The 19200-nt window shown below is 34.2% G+C and overlaps 1 protein-coding gene across 2 annotated transcripts in view; it reads left to right on the forward strand.

Annotated features, from left to right (window-relative positions):
• Positions 1–19200, forward strand: part of LOC110032776 (putative dual specificity protein phosphatase DSP8) — a 28283-nt gene that overhangs the window by 5517 nt on the left and 3566 nt on the right. For both annotated transcript variants that reach the window (XM_020736528.1, XM_020736527.1), the window contains 3 exons: positions 6457–6550; positions 16863–16945; positions 17027–17116. In XM_020736528.1, coding sequence (XP_020592187.1) covers positions 6457–6550; positions 16863–16945; positions 17027–17116 — 267 coding nt within the window. The remainder of the gene's footprint in view (positions 1–6456; positions 6551–16862; positions 16946–17026; positions 17117–19200) is intronic.

The raw sequence follows: 19200 nt of genomic DNA on the forward strand, positions 1-19200 counted from the left end.
GGGGGATTGTTACGTTGTGCCTTGCCTAAGGGTAATTTTGTCTTTTGTGTGCCAAAAGGAAATTTAATCTTTTATTATTTATTATTGTTTAGTATAAATAGACTCTATAAGTTTTGGTTTTAAGGAGGCATGAGATTGTTGAGTTTTAGGTTTGGAGTTTGGGAGAGATTTCCTACCTCTTGAATCATAGGAATTGGGAGAGATTGCCTTTCTCTCGAATTGTAGGTGCCTGTCTTTGTATTCGTGTTGTTTTGAATTATTAAAGAAGAAAATTTGCTTTGCTCAAGTTTTTATGGAAAATTATGTCATTTTCTGCATCAAATTATATCATGAGGTAAGGCTGGAGCAAAAATCCATTCGAGTATGAGAAACATGGTAATGCATTTTTATTAGCTTTTTGTGAGAGTTTGAAGCTATATAGGAAATTTTTTTATTTGTATTTCTTAACCAGATATATAAAATTGAGAAAGCACAGATAGATTTTCTTTTGCAGTTAATCTTTATGTGTACGCACGCCTAGTCTCTCTCTCCCTCTCTCTCTCTTTTTAATTACAAGATCTATTATTCTTCAAGTTTGTAGTGGCATGGGGCGAATTCAGCACCGGCAATAATGGGAGGTGGAATATTGACCCGTTTCTTTTTGGGAACTGTAAGAAATTTGTTTTCTGATTACCTTCACCAAGTTGTGGTGTCCTTGTCAACTTTTTTTTCTCTGTTGGTCAAAGATATTAATTGAAACCACTTTCATTCGAGGAAATTTATTAAATTTTTTAACTTTAGATTACATGAAGTCAAACTATCATGTTTCCCTTTTTTACTTCAATAGATATCTATTCTCAAGCATGATCTTATAAAAAATGGGGGATTTACATACACAGCATTGAAAACTATGTATTTACATATCACTCACAAAAAAGCTTTAAATTTACTAGTGTATCACCTAAATGTTTATTATTGCCCAAATTAGTACTCTTTTCACGGCTCCATTCACCAGTCCAAATGGGAGTTAAGCAGATATTTGTATTGTGCTTCTTGGCGGGGTTGAACATATGCTGGTTCAACATGGTGTGCTTTATTCCATGCATGTGAAACTTCACCAACTGCTTTCTCACTCTCCCCGCAGTCGGTTTCAACAGTGTCAACGGTAACCTTTACTCTGCTGTTGCTAAAGCTACATTAGTTCTTCTTCCTACCCACTCCTCAACTTTGCCCTCACCTCCCTTGCCGCTCTCATTCCAATCCTCCGCCGCCTCCTGTTGCTAGCATGACACTTGCAGCCTCTTCCTCCCCAATTTCATTGCCTTCATCACCGACGTCTCTCTTCCTCAACCTGGCCAACTGCAACACCTCCAACTCACCTCTTCTTTTGTCTGGTACTCTCATGCTCCTCACCCTCCTGCTTTCCATCCACAGCATCATCATATAGCTGAATTGTGCTCTCCACACCATCTACTCCAGTCAGCTGTAGGACATAGAAGAGCACCATGTCATACACCGGGAACTCACTCCCAGCAACGGGGAGCTAAAAAATCAAAACCTGGATAGCAGCCCAGACAACAACGACTAGGGATCTATTTTTTGGTGTTAATAAAAATTGAGGTGTTATGTTAGTAAATTAAAAGCCTTTGGCGTGAGATATGTAAATACATGTGTCTCAAGTGTTATGCATGTAAAACCCCTTCCCCTGCAAAAAATTATTTATTTGTTCATTCTCTTACCATAGCTGGCTTTTCATTTAAGTTAAATATTTTGAAGCTATTGTAAACAACTCCCTGACAAATCACAACTTCAATTTGTTTGTTTTTAACTAACTAAAGTGTTGGAGCTACCTTATCTTCATGGTGCTTGAAAATCTTTGGAATTTTCCAAATTCTTAATTATTTTGAATTTGAAGGGAATTTATGCATCCGTACTTCCTTCCGGCGTGAAGGATAAGTTTGCTTCATACTACATACATGCCTTAACGAATAATGCATTGTTCAGAGTGGCAAAACTTTTAATAAGCTTCGGGATTTCTTTCATTGTTTCCACAATTTCATTTAGTTCCTAAATGTTTATTTTGAGATACATAATAATTTAGGGTTCAGAATATAGTTTTAGGGCCTGAAGATGGCTATCAAATAAGATTTGGTCCTGTCATGCCCCAAATCTGAGACATTTTGCTTAAAGCTAACCTAAAATATTTTGCAGAATTTATGTTTTCCAATATTTGTCTTGTTTCAGCACTAGTATCATCATCTTTCTTTATTTTGAAAGTACTTGAACTATGCTAATCTGAATTTTCAAAAGTTGCCTGTATCGTCCTTTCATTGTTAGCCAATTTGCGGGAATAGACCAAAGCTTAGGCCTTATTTTCTTGAGTCATGACATTTACTTTTTAAGAAGGGAGGGAACTAAAAGAAAATTTACATTTTAAATCTATGTATGTTTGTGCATAATTCAAACATTATGTGCTAAGTTTCACATATATTTCTCCCATTTAACCTCAACTATTGGTTAGCTTTCCCAATAGAATGAGTGATACCGGAACTGGTAGGAAATTCAACAGAAAATGCAAAACAAACTTTTATTGATGTAGAGAGAAGGTTACAACACAACACAACAAAAAAGAACTACACAAAACATGAACGACACAAGCAAACACATGTGAGGTGTACTCCAAGGGTGGTGGAGGTCGGCTAGGTGGGTCGGGATGGTTGGCAGGGGTGTTGGCAACAAAGGAATGCTGGTGGCAGCGAGGGGAAAATGCAGAATTGCAGGGATAACAATGATGGAGGGTTGGGCAGCAGCTTTTGCTGCAGAACAACGGTGACCGGGGCTGGGATGAAGGTTGAGGATAGGGACTGTAGGGACATGGCGGTTGAAGGCTGGGATGATGTCCCGGGAGAAGGAAAACAAGGGTAAGCTATTTGGGGAAGGGTAGTTGGGTGTAGGGGATGAAGGATGGGGAGGTTGGCGGCTGCTGAAGGGGGGAGGAGGAGGAGTAGGAATGGTAAAAAGGAAGGATACAACACCATCTTGGAGGAGGATACAGTCGGAGTACCAACACTTCCTCGGATACAACCCTAGAATAGGGAAAACTCTCCATATTGGAAATTTGAAAGTAGAACACAGCCAAAACTCCCTCTTACACTGAGAAAACAACAATTTATATGCTTCCACTAGAGCAAAATAAGAAATAAATAAAAATGAAAACACTCGCATAGAAGGAAAGGGTGGGGTGGCAAGAAGAATCCAGAGAATTTGCCGTTAAAACTTTCTATATGAAGAAGTGTACCAATGGAAGGGCGACAGTCCTGCTAGACCGTGATCTTACTTTGTGATTCTTCTCCCACTTTCGCGACGCCTTCGCTTCTTCACTCGCTTATGCGATGGTCCGCAAGTTTTTTGGTCTCGCCCGTTCAGTGCCCACGCCAGTGTGTTGTTTTAGCGCCTACGCCAGGGCGCTGTTTTAGCGCCTGCATCAATCTCTCGGGGACTGGGAAGCTTTGGCCTCATTTGTAGAAACCCTAGGCTCTTCATGGTACAAAGTTAAGTCCCTTGGTAGGTCGATCAAGTCGTTGTTGTCATTCCACAACACATTCTAACAGAATAGGTGCATTCTTTGTTGGCACATTTTGAGCGAAAGCTGCATATAGAGGTATGTTCTCGCAATGCAACTCTCAAGCCCTTACATTTGAAAACTTCTTCAATTTCTCTTGCCAAACGTACAGTGGTTGAGTAACAAGTATGTGAGGAGAACTCAATTCTGGGATGGAATCTGTGGCAGGCCGTGCCACTCTCACTAATGACCATTTAGGAGGGACATCTACTTTAATAACAGGACCTGGATCCCATTGAAGAATTTTGAGCCCCCTTAGGCTCCGAGGGCACATTTCAAAGTTGAGATTCAACCCACCCTTCTAGAAGTTTGTTGATGGGTGCCCCACTGAGCGGACACTAACATCTAAACTACTCATTGTAATAGTTTAGGCATGACACATAATGACTCCTCTTTGGACATATTGTACCTCTCTCTGTAGTGGCAACTCAAATGGGGGTCTATAGGTTTGAAATATCTGTCTTTCTCTTATCTGTGGGGGTCCTGTGTCTGATATCCACTTCTCTTACTCATAACTGCATTGGCCACTTACAATGAAGTTGGTTGGAGTCTCTTTAACGAGCTTAGCTGGGACTAAGTGTATCCTCCCCAACTAGAAGTAGGTTTTCCTCGTTTATTTCATCACCATCTTCGGTGCCTACGGTGTCTTTACCCAATGTTTTTTATGGTGCCTTGCTCGTTTATTTCATCACTCTGCATATGCATTTTGCTTCAACATGTCCAAATCCGTGGCAATTGTAATATTTTCTGGTTATGACAGACTTGCAGATTGGTTTCTTTGGAGAGTAGCAATGGTGAGTCACTTAGTGATGCGGTCTCTCTACTTCGGAAGCTAGAGTCTGCAATTTTTTACAGTGGTAAATTGGTATGAACTAACGCTGTGTTTCTCGCTCATTCTTCATATCTTCTCGTTCCCACCTTCGACCTTTCAGACCACGGTCGCGGGTAGCCTCCCATTGGATTTCATCTTCCATGTCCGTAATCCACTGATGAAGTCGGTGGATCTCTCGCCGTATCTCCTCTCAGAAAGGTTTAGACATGTAGCTTGCTAGTGGAATGGCTAGGTTTTAGGGTTGGGAGGTGAAAGATGGTGTAAGAGACTCCTTAGCGGTGTAGAAAATTTAATTTGTTGTTGTTGATTTTGAAAATAAGCAAAGGGTTTATTAGTGTTATGTCAAATTCTATCTAGGTCAATGGGATTCAACTCCTATTACTAAAGTAGATGTCTCTCCTAAATGGCCACTAGTGAGAGTGGCACAACCTGCCACAGATTCTATCCCAGAATTGAGTTCTCCTTACATACTTGTTACTCAACAGAAAATAACAATACAGAACATGTATGACACAAGAAAACACATCTAAAGTGTATTCCAAAGGCGGTAGAGGTCGGCTAGGTGGGTCAGGATGGTTGGCAGTGGTTCTGGCAACAAAGGAATGTTGGTAGCAGGGAGGGGAATGTGCAAAACTGCAGGAACAACAATGGAGTGTTGGGCAGCATGTTTTGTTGCATAACAGCGGTGACTAGGGCTGGGATGAAGGCTGAGAAGGGGGACAACAATGTTGAACTGTAGGGACAGTGCGGTTGAAGGCTGGGGTGACATCCGAGGAGCTGAATGGCATGAGTAAGTCATTGGGGGAAGGGTGACTGGGTGCGGGAATGAAGGATGGGGAGGCTAGCGACTGTTGGAGGGGGGAGAAGGAGTAGGGATGATAAATACGAAGGATACAACGCCACTTTGAAGGAGGATACAACTGGAGCACCACCACCTCCTCGGATAAAGCTCTAGAATAAGAAAAACTCTCCACACAGGAAATAGGAAAAAAATTTGAAAGTATAACACAGCCAAAACTTCCTCTTACACACTTAAAAGAACAATTTATAGACTTTTATTAGAGAAAAATAGGAAAAAAAATAAAAAGGCAAACTCTCATACAAAAGGAAGGGGTGGGGAGACAAGAAGAATCCAGAGAATTAGCCATTAAAATTTTTTATATAAAGAATACCAAAGGAAGGGCGGCAGTCCTACTAGATTGTGATCGTGCTTCGTGATTCTTCTCCCGCTTTCGCGACACCTTCGCTTCTTCGCCCGCTTACACGATGACTCATGGGTTTTCTGGCCCCGCATGTTCAACGTCTGTTCCAGAGCGTTGCTTTAGCGCCCACGTCAATGAGAAAAACCATTAACCGTATTTGTATTGTCGTTGTAAGTCCATTGTTGCTCTTGCCACGTCTTCGTATGAAGTGCTTTTTATTCTTGTCGCTATTTCCATCAAATGATAAAAACATGCCATTTAGTTCATTGATGGAAGGTGGAGTTTCTCAATGTTGTTGTTGCATGGAGGAAACCCATTATTACTGTTGGGAGGATTTAATTAATCAAAATTTGAATTTGATTATTCTTTGTGTTGATCTTGTTCTTGTAGATGTGTGCGAATTTTCTTATTTATATTTTTAATTTGATTACTAGCTACATGTATATGTTCTTATTTATATTTTTAATTTGATTACTAGCTACATGTATATGTTTATTTCGACATTGCATGACGTAGGAGGGTACGATTAGATGGTTACTATGTGGGTTGATTCACTTAAAGTAGATGTGTTTAAATGTGGTGATTCATAAGAATTTGGTTACTAATTATTTGATTTTGGTTATTATAAAGTGTGTTGTAGGCATTTTTAGAAGTGGGTTTGTCACGCTTTTAATGCTAATATTATTAGTAAGCCAAGAATTTTATTTTATTAAGGCCGAATGCATTATATTTATTAGCCTATGATTTCTTAATTTGTTTTCCAATTTATGTGGAACCAATTGATGTAGTTCAACTGCCTTTTTTTTTTTTCCTAAACACAGGCTTATGGGATTGAGCATTTAGTATTACCAACTAGAGATTACTTATTTGCCCCCTCTTTTGGAGATATATGTCGGGCTGTAGATTTCATTCACAGTGAGTATTTTCCTTCTTTATCTTGCATTTGGAGATCTATTTGTATTTGAAAACTGTAATATTATACCCTTATAATCTTGTTATGCGCAAAGTGTAAAAAACTGTTTCATGTATTCTGCTAACTTTCTACATAGACTTGAATATATACTTTACCTAGTAAACTCTCATATTGCTTGGAAAAGTGTTCCATTTCTATGTAACAATCTTTAAGGAATAAATTAGAATTTAATTGTTTTTATTTTTTCTGAAATTTCTCTCTTGCATTCACTCATTCCGTGTTTCTTTTTCAAATTGCTGCATAATCCTTAATGGCCAATCCTAACACTCTGCTTTAAAATTCTGATCATCCAATTTTAGTCATTATCAGTTTTGTTCCTTAAAGCTTCATGCTCTTCTGAAGTTCGAGCTTGATACTAAAAATTCTTGTCCAGAATTATAAGTGTAACTTATCTACGACATGAATTTTTGCATTTTCATTTCTATCATGGAACCCATCCTTAAATACATATTAAGATATGAAACGAAATAAATAAATTCACCTGTTTTATTGTTTTATGTCACCTTTCTTCCATGCTCTATTAATTCAAATGTACTTGTACTGCGATATCCTTTTTATGCTTGTTCTTTCACTTATGTTCCAGAGTTAGTTTCATTCCGTCTGACATTTACCAGCAGGTTTTGGTCCCTCCAAAATGGGAAGATCATGGCTTTATGAATTGGCATGCAACTCGTTACTATTAAGTTTACTTGAGCAACTCTATGAGTGTTCATAGTGTTGTTGCCTGTCGGAAGATTCGTAGTAGTATGGTAATAATTTAATGTCTTAGCGTTACACGAAGATCTAACACACACACAAATAATAAAAAAGTAGCAGGAGGAGACCAAAATTTTTTACGTGAAAAAATTCTGGAAAAAGAAAAAATCATGGGGTCCAGCCCTGTCAAAATGATCCACTATATCATCGTAAGTACATATTCCAACTCTTCTCTTGAATTAGAGAATATGAAATTGTAATATTGATGATCACAAATGTACAATAGTCATTTAGTTTTAACAACAAATATAGTTCTTGGTGATAATAGCAATAGAGGGCCGCAAATGTCATTGTTATTGGTGATAATAACAATTTTCACACTTCTGATAATCATGCAATTGATATATTAATCATATATATAGTGAAAAAAATTTTAAAATTCATTCCTGTTTCAAAAAGTAAATATATTACTTGCTTAACAATAAAAAATCATTTCTATAATTTTAAAAGTACGGGAAATAAAAAGTATCATACTTTGTGGTGGCGTAAGAAAGTTTAGCTTGAGAGTTTAATAAATATTCTAAAAATATCTTATAGCATAAATTGTTGTTTTTTCATTTAGTTAATGCATAATAGCATCATATCAAATCCTTATGCACATTATATTCTGAGTAGGCATTTTATGTTTTAATTAATGTGAAAATCGTTGCTCTTTAGACATATGAGCAATCACATGAGTTCAAGCAATTGCACCATTATAATTCTATTCATATAATTTATGATTATATAAACTATCTTGCAAGTAAATAAAAGACACGTTTATATACATACCACCCAATTCATATGTATGTACATATCTAATGGCTAAAGTTTGATTTTTACATTAATAACATCCAAATTTTCATATCACATAAAAAACATCACTATTTTAACTTTTAAAAATTGAAATGCACCTTTTCATGCATAGGTAAGGTGGCATGCATGTAAAAATTGAAGCGTAGGTGTATGTATATACATATGAATTGAGTGGTATGTATGTAAATCTTCCAATAAAAAAAGGTTAAATGTCAGCATATCTTAAAAGTGGATAATACTTAGTACCTAGAATTATTTATTTTCTCAGGGAGAAAAAATATCTAATGATGGAAGAAATAACAATTTGTCTTTAATTGTCTTCAATGAATGCTAAAATCATTTACTAATATTCTTAAGTATTCATTTTGTAATAAATTTAACATAATTATTATGAGTTGCTTCTCAAGTGCCATCCATTTTACATCTTTCGTTGGACTACTACTCGTAATATTACGTTAGTCTAAAAATATATGAGATTCCATCTTATAATTTTCATAATATCAAGTTGAATAGCCTCAAAATATTTTAATTCCATACTCATAACCTTGAATACTTAGAATTCTAAATGATTTTTTGGTCAAATAATGATTGTTATAATAATCAATACAAATAAGAGCAATTGCTTGTTGAAATTTCTCATCTTAATTACTTTCAAAATCTAACTTTAATCTCAATTTTGCCACCTGCACAATCTTAAAGTGAATAGCAAAAATATCTATTCGAACACTAACGTTCAATAAAATAAAATCATAAATTTAAATTAAATATAGATAAGGATCATTGCTAAAAAGGAATGAAGAACTACATGATAAAACCTTAAAGAACAAAAACAGCAAACAATACAAAGAAGTCACGAGTCCTTAACAAAAATTTTCATAGTTTACAATTTGGGACATCCATGAGACAAAGCAGATATATTAAACTAATTTGAAGCATTCCATGAACATTCATTTAATCATCATTAAAAAAGCTTCATTTGAAGCAGAGATATAAAGATTCATTGATGATACTCGCTTGGAGATTCATTTAAGCCATAGGAGCAACGCCCAGTTTCTAATTTCTATCATTCACTCATATTAGTTTGCGATTGCAGCTTTGAAATTAAATAGAAACTTTACCAAACCATATAGCATGATGCAGATTATATAGTCGTGAAAGCATATATTGAAAGCTAATCTCCTTCCAGCTAAAATGTCACAAGTTTTCAAACCTCTTACTCGAACATTCCAAACAACATAAAATAAGTCCGTACTATTTGTAATTGCTGCAAGCCACTCTCACAATTAGTATGAAGCAGAATATAAATACGGTTTTATAGTAAGAGAAATGATGCTGGCTTTTCCAAGAACTATTAAATCTTTAATTGTGAATCAATTTTTATGTTAAACCAATTCACAACAGAGATTCCAAATCATTCAAATTGAGAAGATAAGCAAAGGGTCAAAGAAAGGGAAACATGGCTATTAGTAGTAACATTAATAGATAATTATGTACTTGTCATAATTTTAAAAAGAAAATTGAAAGCTTCTTAATTCCATGCTAATAAATTCAGATTCTATCGAATAAACAGTAGCACGTTGAGGGTATAGCCTTGGGATATTAGTTTAGAGAAAAAGTGTACAGGGTAAACAATGCAGCCATATTTTTCACAATAATAATAGCTAGTGATCCTCTATGGAAACATGCTTTTTTCTTATAACCAGAATAGTAAATTTAATAATGTTTCTTATAACATTAGCAAATATTGCTTCACCTTTCTCCCTCACCCTATTCCCCTACTCTACATCTCCTTTCTCCTGTCTCCCTCTTTCATTGCCCTTTTACATCAAGATTCAATCTAACCCAACAAAATCACATTGCCAGCAATAAGGATCTTATCAGAGAGTATCTCCGTATATGGTCAAAGAGTCCCTAACCGCCCTGCTCTGTACTAGCTGATAGAAGAGGGTCTCCCGCTCCCTTAACCATCAATGAAGTAATATTTTTAAGATTTAGAAATATACATTACAACTCGTACCAAAAATAATGCTCTTACTAGCATAAAGAAATAGATGAAACTGAAAACAATTTTAAGAGACTGTGTATCAGTTGCTATCTAGGAGTTTTTAATAGATTTCAACTAGCAGACAGCATATTTGCAACTACCAACATGGCAATCGAGCACAATATTGAGTTATGGTTGATTTATTACAATATTTGGTTTAATGATCTTTTTCATGATTCCATGACACTGCGTGTTTATTGGATGCAAAAAGTTTCAAAAAGAAACAAAAAGTGCTTTCGTGCAACAATAAAAATTGTATTATAAGAAATAGTAAATAAGGAAAGAGATAACATGAAGATTCGATGTATTTTCTATCCTAAAATATCAAGTCACGATAACCATAAATAAAATTAGTTGATTTATGCAGCGTATCATATTCAATCATTTTAGAGTAATAATCCAACCAGCCTTTTTTTCCACATATTCAAGCATATGATAAAATATTTTTACTTAGATTGAATCTTGTTGAAACTTTTGTGAAGCTGTAGAGCATCTCACATCAGCTAGATTGTCAATTAAATTTGGAATATTCATGCATTCAATCAATAACGGTCCAGATGAATATCTAGATTACGTTTACATTCTCATTTTTCATTATTTTAGTTTTTATTTTAGAACTTTCGCTCAATACATGCAATGTAGTAGTAATAATATCTTAAGTATCTGTCTTTTTAACATACTTTAAATGTACTTTTCCTTAAATGCATTATCCTCATAATTCTTATTTATAAATCCATCTGTTGAGTTCATTTCACTTTTCACGATCTCTTCTTTAGTTTTTCAAGGGATTTTGATAAATGGATGTTGAAATCTCTGTTGCAATATTGTCAAAATAAATTTGATCTAGTGGCTCATACATTCGGCATCTAATTTTTATGTAAAATGTATTAGCGCTTCTGTTGACCTAAATATTATTAAGGAAGTATTATTATTATGTATAACTTAAAAAAATATAAATTTAAGATATATTAATAAATAACTATCTTCTATAACTTGAATTAATCTTCTTAAGATGCAATCACTTATCCTGAAATAATATTATTAACAGTTACAATCTCCTTCAATGAAGTAGAGAAGTTCACTGATGAGTTTTAAGAATACTGAACTTACATATATATAAGATTTTTTTTTAATTGCTGCTTCGAATCTTTGCACTATGTATAATCATACTGCTCAGCTGAAAGAAGTACTTTATCTGTTTCATTAATGACCTCAATTTTCATATGTTGAATACAATTTTATTCATTTTTATTGTTATCCACTAATTTAGATTATACCATTCATAATCTTTCTATTGTTATGCAAGTCACATTAGTCTAGTGGTTGAGAGTTTTGTCTTTCAACTTAAAAGACATGGGTTCAAGGCCTTGCATATTTGGTATGCGTGTTTTGGGTTTGTGTGTTAAAAAAGAAAAATCTATCAACAGTTAATTAGATAAGCTTAGAAAATTTGAACACATATATCTCAGAAAAATCCAAGCTAAATGTATGAGCACTATTGTCACTCAAACATGGTGTCATTTGAATGATGAAGGGATATGATAAAATATAAGATTATGTACGTAGCTATTTGATTTTCATAAAGGAGAGTGCGGAGTAAATTTTGGTGAATGCATAACCACTAATATGTTGTTATTTCACAGAATTAATATCAATGGAGATATTTCAAGTGTAAAAAAAAAAAGGAAAAACGTGGGAAGTTCCACTATATACATTTTTCTATGTTATAGACTGTTCAAAATATCGAAGTGCTTATATGGCATTCATCATATATTTTCCATGTCTTTTACATAATTTCAATCTATACCCCCACCTTTATCTACCAATTTTCATTTGTAATCTCTTAATGTTTACTTCTATTTGTCCGTACGGAAAGAATTTTTCATGGCATTATGCTTGTATCTTTTACTTCCAAATACATGGTTACCATGTTTAAATTCTCTCACACAATTGGTGATAAAAATCATTCCAATCTAAAATTGATAATCAAAGCAAGAAAAAGCTCCAACTTAATCAATGTATGTATGTATGCATGTATATTTACATCCCATGCAATTGGTGCCAATGAAATATTTGAAGATATTGATTTGTTAAATTAAATAAAATAAATATATATCTCTAAATTAATTTATTATGGGAATCAAAGATAATTAAAGGATCTAACTGCTCTAAAAACAAAACTGTGTGCTCATTGCATTTCAAAATGATGCATTTAAGACCAATGTCATCTAAATCATAAAAAAATATTTTGCAAGCAGTGGAGGCAATTTTAGTTTTTTTTTTTTTTGTAAGCCTTTCTCTGTAAGCATCCCTTTCTATTTTTTCATTAAAAAGAACAGAGAGAAGATAAATTAGTCAATCGTTACATATGACTTGATATGTTTGTAATATAAAATTGCTTAAAATTTTTTAAAAATTTCGTGTCCAGGTGAGGATTTGCCTAATAAGCTGTTCTTCGGGTAGAAGGGGAAAGATTGGGTGGCTCTACCAATCAACCCATTTAAGTGCTTCCTTTGCTAATCTTATACTGCTTCTCAATAAATATCATTGCTAATGGAATAGCTTCTACTTTCTAAACATATTTATATTCAAGGAGTTTACATGATCTAATTTTCATCAGTTTTGACCTAAGAGATGTTAAAACTAGATAATAAAATCATTACTATTAGCAAAGAAAATAAAAATTTTATCTATGACTTTGTGTGTACTGTGTAATATATTAAACCGAGGAATAGAGATGAAAGAAGCTTACTCACAATCTATGGCTCTATTGTTTGACGATGTAGAAGAGTAGTCCGGATTGAAGAATATCTATAACTCTAACGCTCCAACAAGCCTTTAATTTGGGCTCCGAAGATGAAATATTGAAGGGTGACAGCGAGAGGGGGGAAATGGGGATAAAGCTGGGGAAAATTAGGGATGGGCCTGAAGTAGGTTAACAAAAACTAGGGGGCATCAGTCAAGGATGGATAGGGCTCATAGAAAGCATGTTTTAAAAACACAGCAACAACAAAGCCTTAATCCCACTATGTGGGGTCGGCTACATGAATCCTTTTTCTCTATTGCATCCTATTTAGTGTCATATTTTCTCATTTTAATAAAGTAAGATCGTTTTTTTATACATTAAGCCAGGCTTCCTAGCTCTACCTCTGCCTGAAGTCTTGCTAGGTCTACCTAAAACATCTACTCTCCTAATTGGATCATCAGATGTTCGACGTTTAATGTGACCAAACCATCTAAGTCGAATTTCTCTAATTTTGTCCATCACAGGAGCTACACCAACTCTATCAAGGATATATTCATTTCGCATTTTGTCTCTAAGTGTAAAGCCACCTAAGTCCACTCATCCACCTAATCATTCTCATCTCGGCAACACTTAACTTAGTATTATGCTTCTCTTTTAAAGGTCAACATTCAGCGCCATAGGGCATTGCAGGTCTCACCACCATCTTATAAAATTTCCTTTCAGTCTAAGCGGTACTTTTCTATCACACAAAAGGGTCGAAGCATTTCTCCACTTCAACCAACCAACTTGAATTTTACTATTAACATCCCCGTCTATATCACCATCGCTCTGAACAACAGACCCAAGATATAAAAATCGTTCACACCTTTAATAATTTGATCACCCAAAGCTACACTTCTGTCATTAGAGCTACTACTACTAAAACTGCATTCTATGTATGCAGTTTTAGTTCTACTCAAATGAAGGCCTTTAGACTCCAATGTAGACCTCCATAATTCAAGTTTTTCCTAGGCTTTTTCTCTCGTCTTATCCACGAGAAGAATATCATCAAATATAAGCATACACCAAGGTACATGCAAAAAAAGCATACATCAAGGTACACCATCCTATAAATGTCCACTCAGACCATCCATAACTAAAGCAAAAAGATATGGGCTTAAAACTGATCCCTAATGTAATCCAACGGTAATAGGAAAATATTTGGTGAATCCTCCTTTAGTTTAAACACAAGTAACAACTCTAGTATACATATCTTTAATGACTTGAAACATGAGTATAAGTCATATTAACACCTCTCTTCTCAAGAACTCTCCAAAGGATTTCTCTTTAAACCTTATCATAATTTTTTTCTAAATCAATAAAAATCAAATGTAGATTCTCCTTATTATCTTTGAACTTCTCCATCATGCCTCTCAATAAATGTGTAGCTTCCATAGTAGACTTGCCCGACATAAGTCCAAATTGATTATGAGAAATCTTTGTAATACATCTTAACCTATGTTCAATTACCCTCTCCAATAATTTTAAAGTATGAAATAAATGTTCAATTACCCTCTCCAATAATTTTAAAGTATGACACATCAACTAAATTCCTCTATAATTAGCACTCTCGTGCATCCCCTTTATTCTTAAAAATGGGGACCAAATTACTCTTCCTCCACTCCTCATGCAGCTTTTTAGTTTTTAAAATAATAAAGAGTTTAGTAAGTCAAGTTCCCAAATCTCGTAAATATTTCCACACTTCATTTGGGATATCATCAGGTCCTACAAACTTTCCACCCTTAGTTTTCTTTAAAGCCTCATCAACTTCTTTTTTACTAATGCGACGGTAAAAATGAAACGTTTTATTATTATTAACGATATTAAGATCACTAAGGTCGATCGTATCTTTAGAATTTTTTTTAAAAAGTTTATCAAAATAACTCACCCACCTATATTGAATATCTTTTTTTAAGAAAATCATTTTTTGATTTTCATCTTTAATACACTTTACTTGAGTTAAATTTTTATTTTTCTTTTCTCTTTGTTTGGCTAGTTTATACATATATTTTTCACCCCCTTAATATATAATCTATTATAAAGATCATTAAAAGAAGATTTTTTAGCATCACAGATTGTTCTTTTAGATTTTGTGCTGGCCGTTTGATATTTTTCCTAGTTCTCTAAGCTTTTATATTTAAACCAATTTTTATAACATAACTTCTTATATTTTTTCTTTTCTTGCACATTATTATTCCAACACCAACTATTTTTATTTATATAAACTTTTTTCTTTTGATAATCCAAGTGCATCTTTTACTACTTGTTTAATAGTATTTGTTACTTTATCCCATATAATATTTGTTTCTCATGAACATCCCAAATTTTGAAATCTTGAATTTTTCTCATAAAAATAATTTTATTTGTATCTTTTAGATTCTCCCATCTAATTCTACGATGATGAGTCCTAGTATTCTTTAGTTTACAACTCTTCATCCTTAAATTTAGAATTAATAAACGATGTTGGGTACTTAAATCCTCACTTGGAATGACCTTACAATCTTTACAATATCAACGATCTCTTCTTCTCATAAGAAATAATCAATTTGTTTTTTATTAGATCTATTCTTATAAGTAATAAAATGCTCATCTCTTTTCTTGAATGAAGTAGTAGTATTAACAAAATCACACGCTAAAGCAAAATCTAAAATAGCTCCATCTTCTTCATTAATCACTCCAAAATCGTAGCCACCACGAATATTTTTGAATTTTTCTACCACTCTACCGACATGTCCATTTAAAACTTCTCGAATAAAAATTCTTTCTTCAAGAGGTATCATTTGCATTAAGTCTTCTCAGTCATTTCAAAATTTATCTTTAGACCCTATATCTAAACCTACTTAAGGAGCATAAACACTTATAATATTAAAAATCTCAGTATCAATGATAATCTTAAGGGCTATAATTCTATCTCCAACTCTATTAATTTTTACAACATCATCTTTCAAACTCTTATCTATAATTACACATACACCATTTCTAATGTGACTCTTACCAGAATACCAAAGTTTAAAACTTAAGTTATCAATCTCTTTAGCTTTTTTTCCAACCCATTTAGTTACTTGAATACATAAGATATTAATATTTCTATGAATCATAATATCAACTGTATCAATTAATTCCATTAATTTATCATTGAGAGTAACTATATTTCAAGATTCTATCATAATGTTAGTTTCATTAGTTTCATGAACTAATTTTGTTACCTGCATCCGTTCGTAAAAATTATTTTAAAAACACAGCAAATAGATCAAAAATTTTTTCAGGCTTTTAAAAGTTAATTCGAATCAATTTAAACAAAATTAATAAAAACAAGGAAGATTTACATGCATACCACTCAATTTATATGTATTTACATATCTTACGCCTAAACTTCAATTTATACATGCAGACCACCCTACATGTATATGGATGAAAAGGTGTATTTCACTTTTTAAATGTTAAAATTGTGTATTTTTTATTCAGTATGAAAACTTTATATAAATATAAAAAAGCCAAGTTTAGATGTTAGATATCTAAATACATCGGAATTGGGTGGTATTTATATAAATGCCCCTAAAACAAATAGAAATTAATAAACAAACATTTTTTTTTAAAGCAAAAGAAAAAAAAAAAAACAGAACAATTGATTCTAAACACTGCCTTGGGTCATTTTAAGATAGTTTTTGGTTTTAAAACTTTAAATAATCCTAAATCTTATCATTTAAGTCAAATTTGAATTTTTTCATGGTTGCTTATCATCGTATTACTTCAATCCCCCGATATTTCTTCTTTTGATGTTGAATGCACAAACCAATCAAAGTGAATAGCATTCTTTTGAAAGCTCATTAGAAGCTTGGACTTCATTTTAACTATGTTATTCTTACGCTTGAAGGGAATGTATCTCGTGGAAAAACTACTTACGTTCACTGCAAAGCTGGGCGTGGGCGCAGCACAACTATTGTTCTCTGCTACCTGGTATGTTATTAAATAAATTTTTTTTTTCTAAGGATATAATTATTATAGGTGGATGCTTGGTAATGTGCTTTCATAATGTAGGTAAAATACAGGCGGATGACACCTAGTGCAGCATATGAGCATGTTAGAGTGATTAGACCGAGGGTTCTCTTGGCTTCTTCACAGTGGCAGGTATCTTCATCTGTTTTATTCGCTATTTTTATTTTTTTCTTTTTTGGGGTATTTACATCCATAGCTCACAATTCTTATGTATTTACATATCTCACACCTAAGCTTTCATATTTAATCACATAGCACAGAAATTAGCACCAAAGTGTTATGTATGTAAATATGAAAGTTTAGGTGTGAGGTATATAAATACTTAAGAACTGTGTGCTACGCACATAAATTACTCTTTTTTTCCTGGTTCACAGAAGGATCTGTTTGATTTTTGGAAGATTATTATATTTGATGCTTTATTTTGATTTATCTTTAGTTGACTTATTTTGTTTACGAGGAATTCGTATGTATTTTTTGGGTTCTTGGCGTGCTCAAATGATAGCATGTTTAGGTATTCTGTTAGCACGTCCAATCTAAAAGTTTTGATTCTCTTGAAAAAAATAGTAGGATTACTTATGGGAACGCCAAATTGATCTTTATTAAAAGAAAAATAGAAGCGTTCTTCGATTAAATATGATGTTATATGATTTATTGGTTACGGAAGAAGAAGCCAGCCATGAATGACTTTCTTCTCTGGAGTGTATAGTTCTAATTTTGTCGAATAGTGCTGCGCTCTTACCTCCCATTTATTTACTGTACAACGACTGATCGACCATTCTTATACTTCGAAGAGTTTGATTTCTATATGTTGTGTGTGATTGCACAATAGTTTACCTGAAAGGCTCATAATTTTCCTTCCACGGATAATAATAGCACTGTTTCTCTTCTGGTTAAGATGAAAGAGACAACGCCTCCCTACATTTTTCTTTTTCAGCCCCTCGTAAATGTTGTGAAAAATGACGCCAATAATGCGAAAAATGGAACGAGTAAAATTGCAAGTAGAAAAAAATACCAGAGCAACACACAGATTTACGTGGTTCGGCAAATTTGCCTACGTCCACGAGCTGCAGTGGATTTTATTTGTTCGAAGAATTACACCGTCGAGTGTCTCGACGTTTACAAGAAAATCTCTATTTTCTTCTCTTCTTTACTCTCTCTCTCTCTCATCCTCTCTTTCTCTTAGCTCTCAACAGGACTTGGCTTGACCTTGCTTGACTTGTGACTTTGTATCTCTTTTAAGCCAAAAGGGCTATTTATAGAAACCATGAGAGCTGTAGGTGGGAGGTAGGTAACCGGTAGGTGGGATGTGGTAGGTGGGCGGTAGGTGAGATTCTTATTTAAGAGACTAATTAAATTGTGGTGGATTGGGTCTCCACATTACTCAACAAGTCTCCCACTTGGAGACTGGGACACTGACTGCATCACCTACTGGCTGCATCATCTACTAGTTGTACCGATTTTTTCCTCAAACATGATATCCTTCACCTCTGCAACTCGAAACCCTTATCTTTATGCCAGAAGACCAGGTGAAGTTTAGCACAACTTCAGCTTCTCACGAGTAACACCTTCAGTTGACATATTACCGTCAACGCAACATTTTACCACCAAGCTCTTTTATGGGTTACTCCTGTATCTGCTTACAACTCTCACTGCGTGAGCAATATCCTGCCCCTACTGAAAGCTCTTTTCAACAAGTCCAGCCTTATACCTCTTACTGCCACCAAATATAGTCTTCACCCGGTACACTCACTTGTTGTGTAATGTCTTGTTCCTTGGTGAAAGTTCTGCCAGCTCCCAAGTCTGATTCCCTGGCAGGGAATCCGTCTCCTTCTTCTTGGTCAGCTTCCATTAGCTTAAATTCTCATCTTGCAAAATTTCTTCATAACTTTGTGGTTCTTCATCATGTGTCTGTACAAAGGTCGATTTTCCTGCCTTTGGCGCTTTACCACTTTTCAAGAAATTGATCTTTTTTTGCTTCCCCATAATGCATCTTTGACTAATGTTTCTCGCCTGAGTAAACTTGTAGTAATATATAATGTGTCAGTTTTCTTAACCCTAACCAGTACTAATGCTCCTTTGGTAACTTTCCAGGTGCTATTTGAGAACACTACCGAATGACCACCATTATTGAGCTGCCCAACAAAGATAAAGTTTTGCTTCAACTCAGGAACGTGTCTGACCATTTGCATAGTCCATTTGCTTTTGTTAGGGAGTGT

The sequence above is a fragment of the Phalaenopsis equestris genome, unplaced genomic scaffold (genome assembly GCF_001263595.1).
Source record: "Phalaenopsis equestris unplaced genomic scaffold, ASM126359v1 Scaffold001027, whole genome shotgun sequence".
Taxonomy (NCBI): domain Eukaryota; kingdom Viridiplantae; phylum Streptophyta; class Magnoliopsida; order Asparagales; family Orchidaceae; genus Phalaenopsis; species Phalaenopsis equestris.